Raw genomic sequence first — 17725 nt, 5'->3', positions numbered from 1 at the left:
CTAAAGGCAAGCTGAAACGTTATCTTTGTCTGGCCGAAATAAATTGGTTAAATTGAGGCACTGTCTCTATAGTCCTGTTTTAAGTTGGTGATGTAGTGCTACGACACAGTGCAGACTTTGAGCCAATCTATCCTTTCTGAGCTAAATATGTCAATTATAAAAAATGTTAGGCATGACTCATGACAACTTCAGATTCATCAGCATCATATTCAGAGTGTATAACATGTGTATTATAACACGAATATTACCCGTTTTTCCTTTTCTCCGAATTATTAGCCTATCTTTAAAAACCTATTGCATGTTGATAATGGTACTGTATGCCTTCATTGTTACAACACAAAACGATCGGCCTCTGTTGTCACATGTCTTTACTTGCAGTTGCTGCAATGTCACTTACCAAAGATGTATGTACATAACAGTAGTACACTATAGCCTACACATGCATGCATCCAAACATTCTGAACATGTGAACCGCTATTATTACAGGCCAATAGACGACGTGGGCGTGAGTCAACACCCCTCTCATATGCTGCCCACACGTCAATGTAGAAAAGCCATTTTGAGTGAGGATAGTTTGCAAAGTTAATTCCAGATATGCAAATAGGCTATTTACATTTTTAAATGTGCAATATATGCATGACAGGACAAATTAAACAGTCATGAAGACATATGCTGCACAGTATATAGGCCTAATCAGTTTGCATAGCATAATATTATAGTCCGAGTTAATGTTCCTCTTGCCTCAGCCATCATGGAGGAAAAAAGTTACTATGCTTGTTACTAATACCGGTTTGACGTAGTCTGACTCGACTTGTTACTTTAACAACTTTGAAAGTTGCTCGGGATTGGCAACTTGTCATAAGCGAAACTTGCGACTTTGCGAGCTCACTGAAGAAACTAAAGAAAAAAGGTAGGATATTGTTGTATTATTTATTTGCCTATGCCAAATGCATGCATTTGCTGCAGGATTGTTTGCTGTGTCTTAATCGTCCTGTAGGCTATAACACTTTTAAAGCACAAAATGTTCGTTTGCTCTAGCTGTGGCACATTTTATTATAACCATCCTCACTAAAGTCCCCCCTCGTCATTTAATGATATAGCCTACCCTACACAATAAAGTAAGCATAATATGAAATTTTTAAAAATCAGAAAACAGAATCATCTCATTTTGAACATAGGTATGCCTCAGCATGTTTCTGATTGAGTTATTGATATTTAACATTTGATCTAGATGCATAATGTATAATTTAATAGGCTACTTTAATCACCCCACTGCATGTCAGAGATCCATGGCTGTCAGAAGTGCTGTCTCTCGGCTGCTATCCAACACACAGAAATGTGTCACCATCACTGCATCCCGAGCACATGGCACAGCTGCACCAGCCCAGAAAGGTCTGTATAAAAACAACATGTTTTCAGTCAGAAATTAGATGAACTGTGAGAATGCTGGACTGAGGCAGTCTATAGGCAGTGTCTCATAACCACTCAATTCACTCAAACCACAGTTCACTGGCCGCTGGTGTCCCCCATGGGTCAACTTGTCCCCCTCCATTGTCCCTCTACACCAGATCTCTTTGCCGAATATATCAGATCTACAATACCAGGCTTTCATTTCCGTAAGCTCACAACTGAGCTTGATAGCAGATATTTTCTCTGAGCGTTCGGTTCGCCCCCAGAATAGTGTAGATATACAGCTATTGGTGTATGTGGTTAAACATCACACGGCCATCTAAGCTATAATATAGCTTAGACTGACTGTCTATATTGGACTGACTGTCTATATTGGTGAGACTCCTATCTATATTATAGATAGGAGTCTCACCAATATAGACAGTCAGTCCTCTTCTCATTTTAATCTAGAGAAAATTTAAGTATTCCAGGAAGGTTTTTAATAGTAAATATAGCAGCACTTCAAAGGTCTTCTTGAAATTATGATTATAATGTATTATTCCTCCTTTAGAAGGTGAAGAAGAAGTCAAAATGCCACCCAAGCCTGGTAAGTAAAACGTTGAAAATGTTTGAAACCATAACCTATCCAACTTTTGTGTTTGTTAACCCCATTCTGGGCGGGAACCCCTTTTGGTGTTTAAAGCATTATGTTATACTTTTAGCTATTGAAAAATCTTGAAAATGTCACGCAAATTATTGAATGCATATTCTTTCACAGTGAGCGTTTTAACTCAACTCTTTGCTTCTGAGGGGTTCCTGGAATAACATATTTTCAGATTGGGGTCCTTGACATGAAATATTGAGAACCACTGCTATAGAAACATAGGTATTTCAGAAAACTGTCAGGATTTAGAAGACGTTTTTTTTAATTTTGACGTCAGGCCTAACAATAACCCAGTTCAAAACTATTGAAGCTGACAACAGTTGCCTTTGTCCCCCTGCAGCTAAGGTGGCGTTTAACTGGCGTGACGCCCTGGACCTGGACGGCCAGCTGACGGAAGAGGAGGTTATGATCCGCGACTCCTTCCGCGACTACTGCCAGGATAAACTAATGCCCCGCATTCTCATGGCCAACAGAAATGAACGTGAGTTCTCTTATTCAAAACAGATATGCCTGGTTTGGACTTACATGGAGCAAGTCATATTAAAGGAGCATTCAGTGATTTGGGTGATTTGGAAAACCACCCAGTCCGCCCCGGTAACAAAATGTGCACATGCACGCTCTACAGTGGGGGGAAGTGCAACAGGCCAACAGCATGTGCACCAAGGCCCGCCCCCAGTCGATCATGATTGGAGGAAGGCCCCTCTCATCCTGATTGGATGAAGGCTTTGCCACCCGCCACCAAAACTGAAACTAGGGTTTTTTGACCACAGGGGCTCACTGGGGACAGGGAGGAACTCCTTATATGGTCAGCACACTCTATAGTAGGGAGGATTATCCAGAAAAAAAGAAAAAATAAGTGATATTTGAATTAAGTAAAATCACTGAATATACCTTTAAGGTGTCTCAAGCCTAATTATCATACAATACAACCGTGTCGCTCAAGTCAATGGAAATGAATAAGCAATTTTCTATTTCCAGTCAAGGGACACAGAAATAAAAGAATTAGGCTTTAGTTTATGCCTTTAATGACGTAATGCATTCAAAAGAGAATCACATGTTATTCATAAGGCAACTCAACCTTCACACCCCCCCGCCCCCCCCCCCTTTTTCCCCTCACTGTATATATTTCTTTTCCCTTTTTACCTCCTTTTTGATGAATTCTTTTTTGATGAATTCCTGTTCTGTCTATAGAAGTGTCTATTTGTACGTCTCTAAATGTTTTGATGATTTGAACATGGTGGACCCTGTTGGAAACAAGTGTAATGCTTAATTGGGTCGTCCACTCACAGTTAACAGCCTTTGTATTGAGTTTGTGCTTGAAATGTACTGTAATTCTGCAAACTGTTAATAAATTCTTCAATCAATCAATCAATCAAACACAATCGATCCTGACTTGTGCTCTTTTTGTATACATTGCTTCACTGAGTGTTTGAATCTTGCTCCCCCACCCACAGATTTCCACCGTGAGATTGTCTCAGAGATGGGAGAATTGGGTGTCTTGGGCCCAACGATCAAAGGTATCGAAAATCAAGAGATATAACTGTATCTCATTCATGAAATATACTGAATAAACAATATTATATGGATATATAACTAATTAATTTTACGAGCTTGTAGATCCGCTATTTTTGAAAGATTGTGAAATTGTTGCGCAAATCTTTGAATATATATTCTTTCAGAGCGAACGGGGGGGGGGGGGGTCCCTGGAACAACATATTTTCAGATGGGGGTCGGCAGCCAATTACTGTACATTTTTCTGTACATATTTCTGGGGCTCGTTTTTCAGAAAACTGTCATGATTTAGAAGACATTTGTAGAATCTGGTCTCAGTCCTAAATGGGTTAACCTCCTATCCTCTACCCGCCATTCAGGGTACGGTTGTGCTGGCACCAGCTATGTGGCATATGGTCTGATCGCCAGAGAGGTTGAAAGAGTGGACAGTGGCTACAGATCAGTCATGAGCGTTCAGTCCTCCCTTGTCATGCACCCCATCAACGCCTATGGAACAGATGCACAGAAGGACAAGTACCTGCCAAGACTAGGTAAGACTAGGGAAATTAATGATATGCAGTTGGATATCCAAGTAAGTCTATTAAATATTGTATAATTCAGAGTGCCTGGCTATAGCATCCCTTATTGTGTTTCCTGTTTTTCCTTTTCTCCAAGTTCCCTCTTTAAAAAGAAAACTGAAGCGAGTGGTGCAACAGCAGCCCCTATTGGTACTCTAAACATAGTAACATAGTAACATAGTAACATAGTAACATAGTCACATAGTCCCATAGGGACAAAGCTGTTCCTTGGAGTGGTTGCACCACTCAAAAACCTGTTGCATTGTTGATAATGGTATAGGGACTATAGGCCTACTCATTGTTACAATACAACACAAACACAAAATGATCGGCTTCTGTTGTTTCTGTCTCTGTGTGTGTGTGTGTGTGTGTGTGTGTGTGTGTGTGTGCGTGCTTGGGTGCGTGCTTGGGTGCGTGCGTGGCTGCGTGTAGCCTGTGGAGAGATCTTGGGCTGCTTTGGTTTGACAGAACCCAACCACGGTAGTGACCCCAGTGGTATGGAGACCAAGGCCAAATACAACCCCTCCAGTGGCACCTTCACCATCAATGGGGCCAAGACCTGGTAGGTAGACAGTCTAGAGTCTAGACACTCATGTAGACAGTAGCTTTATTTACTAAAAGCTGTGCATTGATTTAGAATGGGGGCCAAGGACAAAACGTGTCCTCATGACTTTATTATAGATGGATATCAGTCCTAGACAATGTGCTCTCGAAATGTGGATGTTTGATGGGGCCGATTTAACTAAAAATACACCGCAGCATGATGGAAAAAAACTAGGAATCATTTACATTTCCAGACACACATGCACTTCTGTTTGTCTACGGGTGGGGAGTCGGGACCTTGACCTGTGCTACACGTGAAGGTTTGGTATTTAGCAACGCATTATGTAAGAAAAGAGCTGCTAAAATAGCTTCCATAGAAATCCATATATAGAAGCCGTAACTCCACACCGGTACTATATGACCCCTTCCTTAACCCATTTAGGCCTGACGTCGAAATTTAAAAAAATTAAACCTTTTTCATTTATTTGGCCGCTGACCCCTATCTGAAAATATGTTGTTCCAGGGACTCCCCCAGAAGCAAAGATTTGAGTTAAAAAACGTTCGCTCTGAAAGAATATATATTCAAAGATTTGTGCCACATTTTCAAGATTTAAAAAAAATAGCAGACCTACGAGCTTGTAGATCTGCTATTTTTCAATAGCTAAATTATAACATAATGCTTAAAACACCAAAAGGGGTTCCCGCCAGGGCCGGTTCTAGGGGCGGGCAGGATTGGGCATAGCCCACCCAAATGTGCGTCCTGCCCACCCAATGTGGGTTTGACACCCCACCCGCGCCGGCGGAGTCGCCCCCCCCTTACAATTCTGTCTGCCCACCTGGGTGGGGCTGGCTAAATCCGGCCCTGGTTCCCACCCAAAATGGGTTAATACTGAGACATGTCAAAGTCAATGACATGTATCACATTTCTTTCTGATATCAATCTTGTATGGCGGCTATCGGAAACAAACGTATTAAGTCGCCATACATTTATCAGCAAAGTTGGACGTCACCCGCTCTCCATTCCATTCATTAAACCCGTCGCAGGTGAACAGCTGACTTTACTACTAAAATTGACTGACGTAGCACCAACACCACGTGACCCCTTTGTAAATGGCATGCCCAATGATTCAATCAAAACCCATAACCCATCAAGCTGTCAGCAACAAATCTGTTAATATAATTCGTAATGACAGAGTCTCTTTGACCGTATGATGCTTACCATCGCACTTGTCTGCGCTGCTATAGGATCACCAACTCTCCTGTGGCGGATATCGCGGTGGTCTGGGCCAAGTGTGAGGATGGCAGGATACGGGGTTTCATTCTAGAGCGTGGAATGAAGGGCTTCTCCACACCTAAGATTGAGGGCAAATTCTCCCTGAGGGCTTCTGCTACTGGAATGATCGTGATGGACGACGTGGAGGTTCCCCAGGAGAACCTGTTGCCCAATGTTTCAGGCCTGGCTGTGAGTTTATTTATTTATTTTTGAGTGGTGCAACCACTCCAAGGAACAGCAATGTCCGTGTTAACCTATGTGACTATGTGTGTGGCTATGTGTGTGGCTAATGGCTATGAGTACCAGTAGGGGCAAAAGTGGCACTGGCAACAGAGAGAGAGAGATAGTGTTGCACTGTTGCCTAGTGTTAATTACAGAGAGAGAGAGAGAGAGAGAGAGAGAGAGAGAGAGAGAGAGAGAGAGAGAGAGAGGCAGGGGGAGAGGGGAGTTGCACCACTCAGTTCACACAGGTGTGATTTTATACTGTATATTCTGTATATTCATAGCAATCCCCAGTGAATAATCAGCCCTGGGAGATAAAAAACTGTAATGACGTGCAACTAAAAAAGACTCACATCCAACAGTCCAGCTCATTAGTTTACAATTATTTACTTCTCTTTCAGTGCACCAAATATTTCAATACAATTTCTAATAAATAAATACATATGTGCAGAGAGAATACTGTAAGTCAAACAGTGAGCAAAATTCAGATCAAATGCAAATTGCGGTCAACAGAATATATACCTCTCCCAGCTCACCCTACCCCCTACGGTCAAACCAGCCATCAGGTGAGCAGGTGAGGGTCATTATGTATAGCCGCTGGAGGCCACCCACAAAGACACTCCCACCAGCACAGTGCCAATGCGGTGCCTCCATGAAATGAAATGATTACTATATTTACCCAGGGTATCTGGGCTAAGCTCAAGAACTTGTTTCCAGCCAGGCCCTGCTCATAGAACACATTTCATCGTAGTGGTTCAATGCCTTGTTCAAGGGCACTTCAGCGGTGGTAATTTCGTGTCGGACAGCTGATTCGAACTGGCGACCTTCCGGTATCAAGACCGTTCCGCTATCCGTTCGGCCACCGCTATCCGTTCGGCCACCGCTGCCACTGCATTACATGCATTACACTATGCATTACACTATCAATGATCAATGATCCAATCCAATGCACATATACAAATAAACACCCTTCATGGCTCCTACACATGTGCTTAAGTATAGTAGCCCAGGGGCCCGTTCCACGAAACTTGGATTAGAGATTAAGCCGGGATTTAACAGATATCCTGGCATAATATATCCTGGATCAGCGATTAACCGATTTCATGAAAACTGGTTAATCTTGCCAGATTAATTTAACCAGTTAACCTGGATATGTTGAGACTTGATTCGGTTTCATGAAAGTGATGCTACATTAGTTACCATGGAAACTAATGCTTTGGACCTAGCCTGCTCCGGACCAGGCTAACAGCCAGGTTTAACCTAATCCTGATGTCTTCTACTGTTCATATAGGCTGCACAACATCATGACAGCTTGTGAGCTTGTAGATCAGCTGCTTTTGGTGAATGTTCCCCAGAATAGGTTTGCTGTTGTGCAAGTGCACGGTTAAGAAGAATTATTATATTATATTATATTATATTATATTATATTATATTATATTATATTATATTATATTATATTATATTATATTATATTATATTATATTATATTATATTATATATATATATTTTTTTTTTGTAAAAGTGAAAACCACTAAATATTACCATTACTCATTGTTTTACAACATATTACCATTGTAACGTTTCACCCACTATTGAACCCATGACCCACAGTTCACCAGTCTGGCCCCTGTCTGGACAACAACCCCCTTCCCCAAAGGTAGCTCCCTCAGAGGAGGGAGTTATGGCCAAATATCACAATGCGACAATATCATTATGCTTACAATATTAAGACTTCTGTTTTAAGTTAATAGTAGTGGTAAAATGTAAACTATATTTTTGGGGTAGCTTAAGTCCTTGTATCAGTAAGTTTTGAATAGATTAGTAATGATACTGAGATATACAGAAGGGGGCAGTAATGCAACTATTAATGATGCAAACTGCCATAATACCCCATGAAGAAGAAGGATCAGTAAATCTGTGTTCCACCGAATGGGTCTAGAAACAAAAAGCCAGGCTCTGCATTGAGCCAGGCTTTATGATGCTGGCTCGATAAATCCGCCCATTCTAAGCCTCGCTTGGCTTTAGTGGAACAGAATAAACCAGGCTGTAAAGACCAGGATTTAAAAAGCCTGGTTTTGGCCTAAATCCTGGATTAGTTAATCCAAGTTTCGTGGAACAGGCCCCTGGCATTCCAATTCTGTCTAAATCCAGTTGTTTGATCTGTTTTTGTTTTCCGTGTTGTCTTGTGTAACCTTCCCCACTGCCAGGGTCCATTTGGTTGTCTGAACAATGCCCGTTATGGCATTGCCTGGGGAGCTCTTGGAGCTGCTGAATTTTGTTTCCATGCTGCCAGACAATACACTCTGGATAGGTACATGACATTAAAGTAATATCGAGTTGGAAAAAGTATTAAATAACATACCCCAGATATTGTGGCCCGAGCTGAACAGAAATGGTTGGGAGCTCACCGTCTATAATATGGTCTGTTTAGAATCCAGTTTGGAGTGCCACTGGCCAGGAACCAGCTGATGCAGAAAAAGATGGCAGATATGCTGACAGAGATCACCATCGGGCTGCAGTCTTGTCTAACACTAGGCAGACTGATTGATGCGAAGAAGTGAGTCTCTCTCATGATACCAATGTGAATGTAATGGTGGTAGCTTTGTTATTCATCGTCACACTTTTATATACATGTAATTCAGGGAAAGTATTTGCACACTCCAGCTTCAATGCAAAACGTTATTTATCACAAGCCAAAATGTTGGCTTTTGATAAATGCGCGAGAGTGCTTTTCCTAAACTAGTGTTTTCCCTCATGGTCAACATTGGTGTGTTCTGTGTTCCATTTTTTCTACAAGGGACACACTGATTTATTTGCTTCACAATAAATCAGTGGTTTTCAACCCTTTTCATATCACAGCGCATTATTTATTTGGCATTTGATGAGATTTAGCCTCTCAGACCCAAAACTAAAGAATATTTTGTTGTCCTTGGATAAGATTTTGTCCACAATTCCATGCTGTATTGATGTTGGTACCAGTAGGAGAGACCTCTCCTACAGGCAAAACATTGATCAAAATAACAATTCTTCTACATTCTTCTAATTGTGTTGACTTCTTGTAAGTTAAGTAATGCAGATGTTTAACAATAATTTCACTCTTGAGAGCGTGAAATGTAACAGGTCCATTTAGTTTCATTTTACACTTCTCAAGAGTTAGAAAGATCTATAAGGGCAAAGCAAAGCAAAGTTACTATATTTACCCAGGGTAACTGGGCTAAGCATCAGATACTTGTTTACAGCCAGGCCCTGCTCATAGAACATTTCATGGTAGTGGTTCAATGCCTTGCTCAAGGGCACTTCAGGGTCCGTTTGGTTACCAACTCTCCATGATTTAGCTGGCGACCACATGGAACCCAACGGACCACTGGTTTGAAAACCACTGCAATACATGAACCTTGTTTTCTGCACTTCTAACAGAGCAGCTCCAGACATGATCTCCATGCTTAAGAGGAACAGCTGTGGTAAGTCTCTGGACATAGCCAGACAGGCCAGAGACATGCTGGGAGGAAACGGCATTGCAGACGAGTACCACATCATCCGACATGTGATGAACTTGGAGGCCGTCAACACGTACGAGGGTATGCAAAAAAAACTACATGTACTAACATGGAATAATAATATATTAACCTTCTTTATCATTTACCGGTAGTCAAGTGCATCTTTTAACAGATTAGTCCGGGGGTCTTCAACGTTTTTCTGGCCAAGGACCTCTTAGCTGAGAGAGAGAGAGAGAGAGAGAGAGAGAGAGAGAGAGATGAAGCAGGGACCCCCACAGTCACTACAGATTGGATTCATGTTAAATGTGTGTTTTCAAACATTTAACCACTTAAACCCTCAATACTTTGTAAATTTGACCTTTGGCTTGGTACTTGGTCTGCTCTTTTTACCTTGTACACCAAGCCACTTTGAAGAAAATAGCCGATCTGCAAGCTCACAAACACGTCTGTAGATCTGCTATTTTCGGCTAATGTCCTTCCCCCCCCAGAATAGGGATGCGAGGGTTCAAAAAATAAAGTTTCCTGACACACAAACGTTTTGGAGATTTGGATTGTACTATGAGGACGGGTCCCGGACCCCCTGTTGAAGACCCCTAGATGAATCTATATAATTTTGTCAGTTGTATCTGTAAAATTCTTAATCAAACCGTCATCATACCAGTGTCCACTAGGAGTCAGCAGTGTTCAAAATATTGAAGGCTGATACTTGCTGCTGGAGAAATGAAGATGATAGCTTTACGATTGAATAAAGCATGTTTAAATGTATGATCTCTGTATCTATGTACTTAAATGTAACCAGATCATTATGTTGTCTTATTTCCACAGGAACGCATGACATTCATGCCTTGATTCTGGGCAGAGCCATCACTGGACTGCAGTCTTTCACTGTCGAGAAGTAACTCCTTCCAATCTCCTCTCATGGAAATGGACTTGAGATACACAATGGGTGTAATGCATGGCCTGGTTGGGCAAACGTTACCTGGGGATATGTAAGGTCATTTTTTGTAGGCTTATTTATATAAACAATACCTCAGTTGTGCATTTTCAAGCTGCTGTTGTTGGAGATGTGTAATAGGCCTATCTCACAGCCCCCTTTCCACGCCCCCTTCCGGTAGATAGTGGTGTCATTTAACATTAGCATTTACACGTTTTTTCTCTGGAGAATCTAAGTACATTTCCTAATGTAAAAATGTGACAGACCAATATTATTATGAAGCAAACAAGATGGTAAATCAGCTCGAACAGATAGAACAAACCTTACCTTGAGAAAACAAAAGTTGTAGACTTCTTAAATTAACTCTGTTAACATCTATGGAGTGACGTTACGCTATCACCACTAACTCGGAAAGGGGGCGTATTAAGGGGGCGGGGAAATTCTGTGAGATAGGCCTATCCTTACGTGTGGTGTGTCCTCTATTTATGTTAAAGGGGGGTCAATCTAACAAGGCAATGGGTCCAAGCGTGATATTAATTTTGTAGTGTCATTTGAGTCAAGGGTTAAAACAAGGTGCATTTCAAAAGTGTGGCATGCTGATTGAGAAAGTTTGATTGATTTATGTAATTCTTTGTAGCCTACTGTAGATTAATGGATGCGAAAAGTTTAAGTGAATGTAGCTGAGATACTGTATTATGGTTATGTGTGGATCATTCATTATTTTTTAACTGTATGACAAAGTTAATCAACTTTAGTAGAATATGGCAGTGCACAAATATGACGTCTAAATGTTAGAGACCGAATTGGAGTGTTTGCACATTGAATACAAACTTTAATTGTGTTAAGTTTATCCCATCTGTGACCATTGTGTGCAGCGTAGGATTCAGCTTGTTTTTTGTTTGTTTTTAATCTCTTCACAATAAAGGCTCTTAAAAATGGTACTCACATTCCTCCTCCTGATACTTTTGTGAGTGGCTGGGACTTATTCTTTTTTGCAGGGGTGAACATAGTGTGTTCTTACAAGTTGTAGTGCATTTCTTTTTAATAAAGTACTACACTCAAGTACATTAACGCATATTTTAATTTGTTTAAACCGTGACCACAAGACAAAGGCCAAACGTATATAGTATATAAAGCAAAATCATACTGCCAGTATAAGATCAGTAAGGGGTAGTGTATAAAACGTATACAAACAAATGGCAATTACCGCTGTGCAGTGAAAACACCAGAGAGAGTGAGAGAGGTCAATTAAAAGATTCAAAAAGGCAGAAACTTATCTGGCATAAGAAGCCCATGTACAGAAAAAGCACAGCTAATGTGCATTTCATAACTCAGAAACATAAAAACATTACTGTTCTGGTGTTGGGACAAGGTCAAGGCCCTTTCTGAGACTCGCCAGCGCCTGGCTGGCCTCCTGGAGCTCTTCATTGAGCTTAGTGCAGCTCTCCAGCACCTCCGACAGCTCCTGCAGTTTGACTTTCATGTCATGGCTGTTCACCTCATACACTGCGTACATGTGTTCCTTCATCCCCTCGCACACGTCTGTCACCTGAGTGGAGACGGGGAGGGAAAACAATACTTAAACCGAAACCGGGGACGAATCTACAAATGTCTTCTAGATCCTGACAGTTTTCTGAAAAACCCTATGTTTCTATGTCAGTGGTTCTCAAACTATTTCATGTCAAGGACCCCTAGAATTATATGTATTTGGCCGCCGACCCCCATCTCAAAATATGTTGTTCCAGTGACCTCCCAGAAGCAAAGATTTGAGTTAAAAACGTTCACTCTGAAAGAATATACTGTATATTCAAAGATTTGCGCCACATTTTCACGATTTTTAAAAAATTGCAGACCTACTGTACAAGTTCATAGCGCGGCAAGTGCCGCGCTATGAGCTTGTAGATCTGCTATTTTTCAACAGCTAAAGCATAACATAATGCTTAAAACACCAAAAGGCCCCAGAATGGGTTAATGTTTATATACCGCATGCTTTGACCAAAATGGCAGTCTTCAGAATCAGAGCACTGCAATAATCACTAAACAAAATGATGTATTGGTATTTGGTGCCATTGAAGTGGAGACGTACTAACAGCTTACATAAATTGGCACGGTACAAGGACAAAAGGACAAATTCAATATATAGTGCAAGCCAAGGACATGAATTCTGAATGCAATAGCTATATGCATTTGATCAGTGTGGTAAATAACATGGATGCAGCTGTAGAGGGTAGTCCAGAATAATTGAGGATTAAATAATATACATAAAATGGGAATTAATTGATGCATTATGTAATAAAATCTATGGCAATACTGGGCAATACTATGGCAATACTGGGCAGTATAGCTTCTGAAGAACAAAAGAAAGTTGATGTCACCTTCGCCATCATGTCCTTAAAGCTGTCCATCATCTTCAGTTCATTGGTGCGGCTCTCGTTGATCTTATAAACCAGGTCCTGCATTATGCTGCTGATGTTATCTATCTTTGTACTGCAACCATTTGAACGACATAGTATAAATTAAATATATCTACATGATATAAACAATACATCATGGATTTCATGAAACCGGAAGGATGACTTCTACACAGTAACACACCTGCACCAAATTTAATCTCATGATGAGCAAGATAACTGACCATTCAGAAGCACTTTACCCCGACTGGCCCAGTCTATGTGTCGAGGTGTGCCTGAGCATTGAACAAGATTTAACTCAAGATTTAACTTAACCCCCAACTACCTGGGTGTTGTAATAATGGCAGCCACTGCTCCTAATATATGTATGATGGGTAAATGTAGAGCACAAAGTATATGTATATGTGGATCAGATGTACTGTAGCAAATAAATACCCCAACAATAATTAAAGGGGACACAATTATTATTAATTTATTGACAAGTATGAGGTATGGTATGGTATGGTTGGAATTTAATGCAATCATAAAATTAATCATAAAAAGGATCCCCAAATTGACACTAATTAGGCAGCGGACCCCCATTTGAAGAGATATCCCAGTGACCCCCATAAGAGAAGATGTTTTTACGACTCTAGCAGTGATTCTCAACCCGTTATAAATTTTCAAGGACCCCCAGTTTGACATTAATTAGGCTATGGACCCCCATTTAATGGCTTTTCTATCTCTGGGACACCAATTTATATTGTAAAATCAATGTTAATTTAACTCTGAGAGTGTACAAATGGAACGAAAGTACACTCTCTGAGTTACAGACCCGTAATGGTCCATTTGGTTCCAAACTATCATTTAGCTGGGGACTCCCTGGAACTCCCTCAAGGACCCCTAGGGGGTCCCCGGCGGACCCCACTTCGGGAACCACTGGTATATGCAGTACCTACCACATGTTGCCCACTTGCCCCCTACTGTATGCAATGTATAACGTATATAGCCTGGCAAACAGTCCTTTCTACTATACTGTAAATAAAGTTAATGGATGGAAATACCTCATAAGCTGGTCTTGACTCTCATCCTGTGTTGCCTGTGTGAGTGTGTGCGCCTGAAAAGACAAGAATACCAAATAAATAAAAAACAAACCAGAACAACACATTTATATCATATATGTCTGCTATTAAATTAACTTAATGAGCCTAGTAACTAAACTGATTTTTTTATACAAACGTTAACCTCAATATTGTGCATAGTAGTAGGAGTTGAAGTGGAAGAAGGTGCAAGAAAGTCCATTTTCCCTCCACAACTATATGGAAGTTTTGCCTTATATCCTGAGAATATTGCTGCGATGATCCACCTGACAGAACAAAAATAAGCTAGTAAAGATATAGCCTATTTCCTATTATATATTTTTAATATTCAGTTCAATTTCATCAACTAATGTGATTTAATCAGCATGCTGTTTTGATTGATTGATTGAAGTATTTATTAACAGTTTGCAGAATTACAGTACATTTCAAGCACAACTCAATACAAAAACTGTTAATTGTGGACGACACCATAAAGCATTACACTTGTTTACAACAGGGTCCACCATTTTCAATTAATCAGAATTGTGACAGGTAGAGCACATTTTAGCTGAGGCTAAATGTAAAGTTATTATATAGGCCTACATCATATTCGGGAGCAAAGCAATACATGATATTAGTTAGCTTGAAGCTAACGTAAAGCAAACGCATACGGTTAACGTGTAGTGTAGTACATGCTTACAAAAAACTTCACACATTCAGCTGAATTAAAATATTTGAAACAACTATCGTCAGTGTTAATATGTTGTACGGTGGGAAGAATAAGGCCATTATAAATGCACGCACTTACTGTATTTAGCTACTTTAAAACTAAGTGAACAGGTTTGATGTAGTTTAACGTTAGCTAAACAGCTGACCTCTCCACAACAAACAGATGTTTACATTGAGCCAGATCGAGGTGGTGTTTGCTGTACGAAAGACGGTGTCGCGCGCGCCTGAAGCCGAGCAGATCTACACATATATGTCTCTATGGATCTACACTACAGGCTCCACGACGGTGAGCTTGTAGGTCTGATATTTTCTACTCTTTTGGATGAATCAATTTCCGCCAAAATAAAAAATATAAAAAAATAATAAAGTAGCTAATTACACACACACCCCCCAAAACAAAACCATAGATTTAATAAAATAAAATGAAAAAATAAATAAAATAAATTCTTGCAAAACCTTTTGGCTTAAACATGTAACTTTCCTCTAAGCCAGTGGTTCTCAAAGTGGGGGGACCCCCACAGGTCCTTGAGGGAGTTCCAGGGGTCCCAACTAAATTAGAATTACAGACCCTTATGGCTCAGACAGTGTACAAATTAAGGGAACCAAATGGACCCTATAGTTAAATTAACATTGATTTTACAATATAAATTGGGGTCCCATAGAAATGCCATTACATATAGGGCTCCGTAGCCTAACATTAAAGTCCATAGACTTTGTTTGCAAAAAAAATGCCATCTACCCTAAACAAAGTTAAAATCTATAGATAGGCCTATGATGCAATTTCAAGTGCCTCTCAAACATGTTGTCATTTCTGATCATTCCCCCCTCCCCCCGTGTCAATGTGATGACGTCATCAAGCGACACGTCGACACAACTTTGACCTTCTGTGACAGTCTGTCACACTGTTTACAACAGAAGGGTTTTTCTCATGTGTGGATACGTTGGTGTGTCTTCAGGTCACCTATCTGACTGGAACTCTTGTCACACTGTTTACAACAGAAGGGTCTTTCTCCAGTGTGGACACGCTGGTGTGTCCTGAGGCTCCCTAACTTACTAAAAGTAAACTCTTGTCACAGTGTTTACAGACAAAAGGCCTCTCTCCTGTGTGGATACGTTGGTGTGTCTTGAGGTCACCTATCTGACTAAAACTCTTGTGACACTCTTTACAGCTGAACGTTTTTTCTCCAGTGTGGATACGCTGGTGGCGCTTGAGGCTCCCTAACGTACTAAAACTCTTGTCACAGTGTTTACAGACAAAAGGCCTCTCTCTTGTGTGGATACGTTGGTGTGTCTTGAGATTGCTTAACATAGTAAAACTCTTGTCACACTGTTTACAACAGAAGGGTTTTTCTCCTGTGTGGATACGCTTGTGTGTCTTGAGGCTATCTAACACAGTGAAACTCTTTCCACACTGTTTACAACAGAAGGGTTTTTCTCCCGTGTGGATACGCTGGTGTCTCTTCAGGTTACATATATCACTAAAACTCTTGTCACACTGTTTACAACAGAAGGGTTTTTCTCCAGTGTGGATACGCTGGTGACCCTTCAGGTGACCTATCTGACTGAAACTCTTGTCACACTGTTTACAGACGTGAGTTTTAATTCCTGTATAGGTCATCTGACGTGTCTTCACTTCTCCTGGTGGAGTCAAAGTCTCGGTAAACCGTTCATGACTGTACAATCTTGGTTCGTCTGCGTCTCCTTGTTCCTGGCTGGTTATTAAAATGCTGGTGATTTGCTGACAGGATTCTGAGGGTCCCTTTCTGGGCATTTGGCAGTAGAGGTCGTCGTGGCTCGATTCTGTGTGGACACGCTGGTGGCTCTTGAGATTACCTAACTGATTGAAGCTCTTGTCACACTGTTTACAACAGAAGGGTTTTTCTCCAGTGTGGACACGCTGGTGTGTCATGAGGCTCCCTAACCTAATAAACCTCTTGTCACAGTGTTTACAGACGAAAGGCCTCTCTCCTGTGTGGATACGCTGGTGGCTCTTGAGATTGCCTAACTGATTGAAGCTCTTGTCACACTGTTTACAACAGAAGGGTTTTTCTCCAGTGTGGACACGCTGGTGTGTCATGAGGCTCCCTAACCTAATAAACCTCTTGTCACAGTGTTTACAGACAAAAGGCCTCTCTCCTGTGTGGATACGTTGGTGTGTCTTGAGTTGCTCTAAACTACTAAAACTCTTGTCACACTGTTTACAACAGAAGGGTTTTTCTCCTGTGTGGATACGCTTGTGTGTCTTGAGGCTATCTAACACAGTGAAACTTTTTCCACACTGTTTACAACAGAAGGGTTTTTCTCCCGTGTGGATACGCTGGTGTCTCTTCAGGTTACATATATCACTAAAACTCTTGTCACACTGTTTACAACAGAAGGGTTTTTCTCCTGTGTGGATACGCTTGTGTGTCTTGAGGCTATCTAACACAGTGAAACTCTTTCCACCCTGTTTACAACAGAAGGGTTTTTCTCCCGTGTGGATACGCTGGTGTCTCTTCAGGTTACATATATCACTAAAACTCTTGTCACACTGTTTACAACAGAAGGGTTTTTCTCCAGTGTGGATACGCTGGTGAGCCTTCAGGTGACCTATCTGACTGAAACTCTTGTCACACTGTTTACAGACGTGAGTTTTAATTCCTGTATAGGTCATCTGACGTGTCTTCACTTCTCCTGGTGGAGTCAAAGTCTCGGTAAACCGTTGATGACTGTACAATCTTGGTTCGTCTGCGTCTCCTTTTTCCTGGCTGGTTATTACAATGCTGGTGATTTGCTGACAGGATTCTGAGGGTCCCTTTCTGGGCATTTGGCAGTAGAGGTCGTCGTGGCTCGATTTGCATGTACAACCAGAACGGTGGACCTTAGCCTGGGAAGATTGAGACTCCTTCCTGGAGTGGTGGTTCATCATCTATACATGGACTGTGATGGCGTTGTAG

At 41.1% G+C, this 17725-nt stretch overlaps 2 protein-coding genes across 2 annotated transcripts; one reads left to right on the top strand and one right to left on the bottom strand.

The window, feature by feature from the left end:
* The first annotated feature begins 674 nt into the window (after positions 1–674).
* LOC306921994 (glutaryl-CoA dehydrogenase, mitochondrial-like) lies at positions 675–11532 on the top strand. The gene is made up of 12 exons (XM_079499345.1): positions 675–910; positions 1284–1392; positions 1961–1996; positions 2394–2534; positions 3508–3570; positions 3925–4095; positions 4555–4684; positions 5911–6127; positions 8368–8471; positions 8592–8717; positions 9578–9738; positions 10483–11532. The coding sequence occupies exons 2-12, from the start codon at positions 1290–1292 to the stop codon at positions 10554–10556; spliced, it is 1326 nt and encodes a 441-aa protein (XP_079355471.1). The 5' UTR covers positions 675–910; positions 1284–1289; the 3' UTR covers positions 10557–11532.
* On the bottom strand, positions 9809–15003 carry syce2 (synaptonemal complex central element protein 2). The gene is made up of 6 exons (XM_079499346.1): positions 14869–15003; positions 14227–14347; positions 14046–14098; positions 12967–13078; positions 11944–12140; positions 9809–9875 (listed from the first exon to the last, which is right to left on the bottom strand). Exons 2-6 carry the CDS (start codon positions 14281–14283, stop codon positions 9872–9874), a joined length of 423 nt encoding a protein of 140 aa, XP_079355472.1. The 5' UTR covers positions 14284–14347; positions 14869–15003; the 3' UTR covers positions 9809–9871.
* Positions 15004–17725: the final 2722 nt, after the last annotated feature.

This window comes from Electrona antarctica (genome assembly GCF_951216825.1).
Source record: "Electrona antarctica genome assembly, chromosome: 4".
Taxonomy (NCBI): Eukaryota; Metazoa; Chordata; class Actinopteri; order Myctophiformes; family Myctophidae; genus Electrona; species Electrona antarctica.
This window is presented reverse-complemented; position numbering and strand designations above follow the sequence as displayed.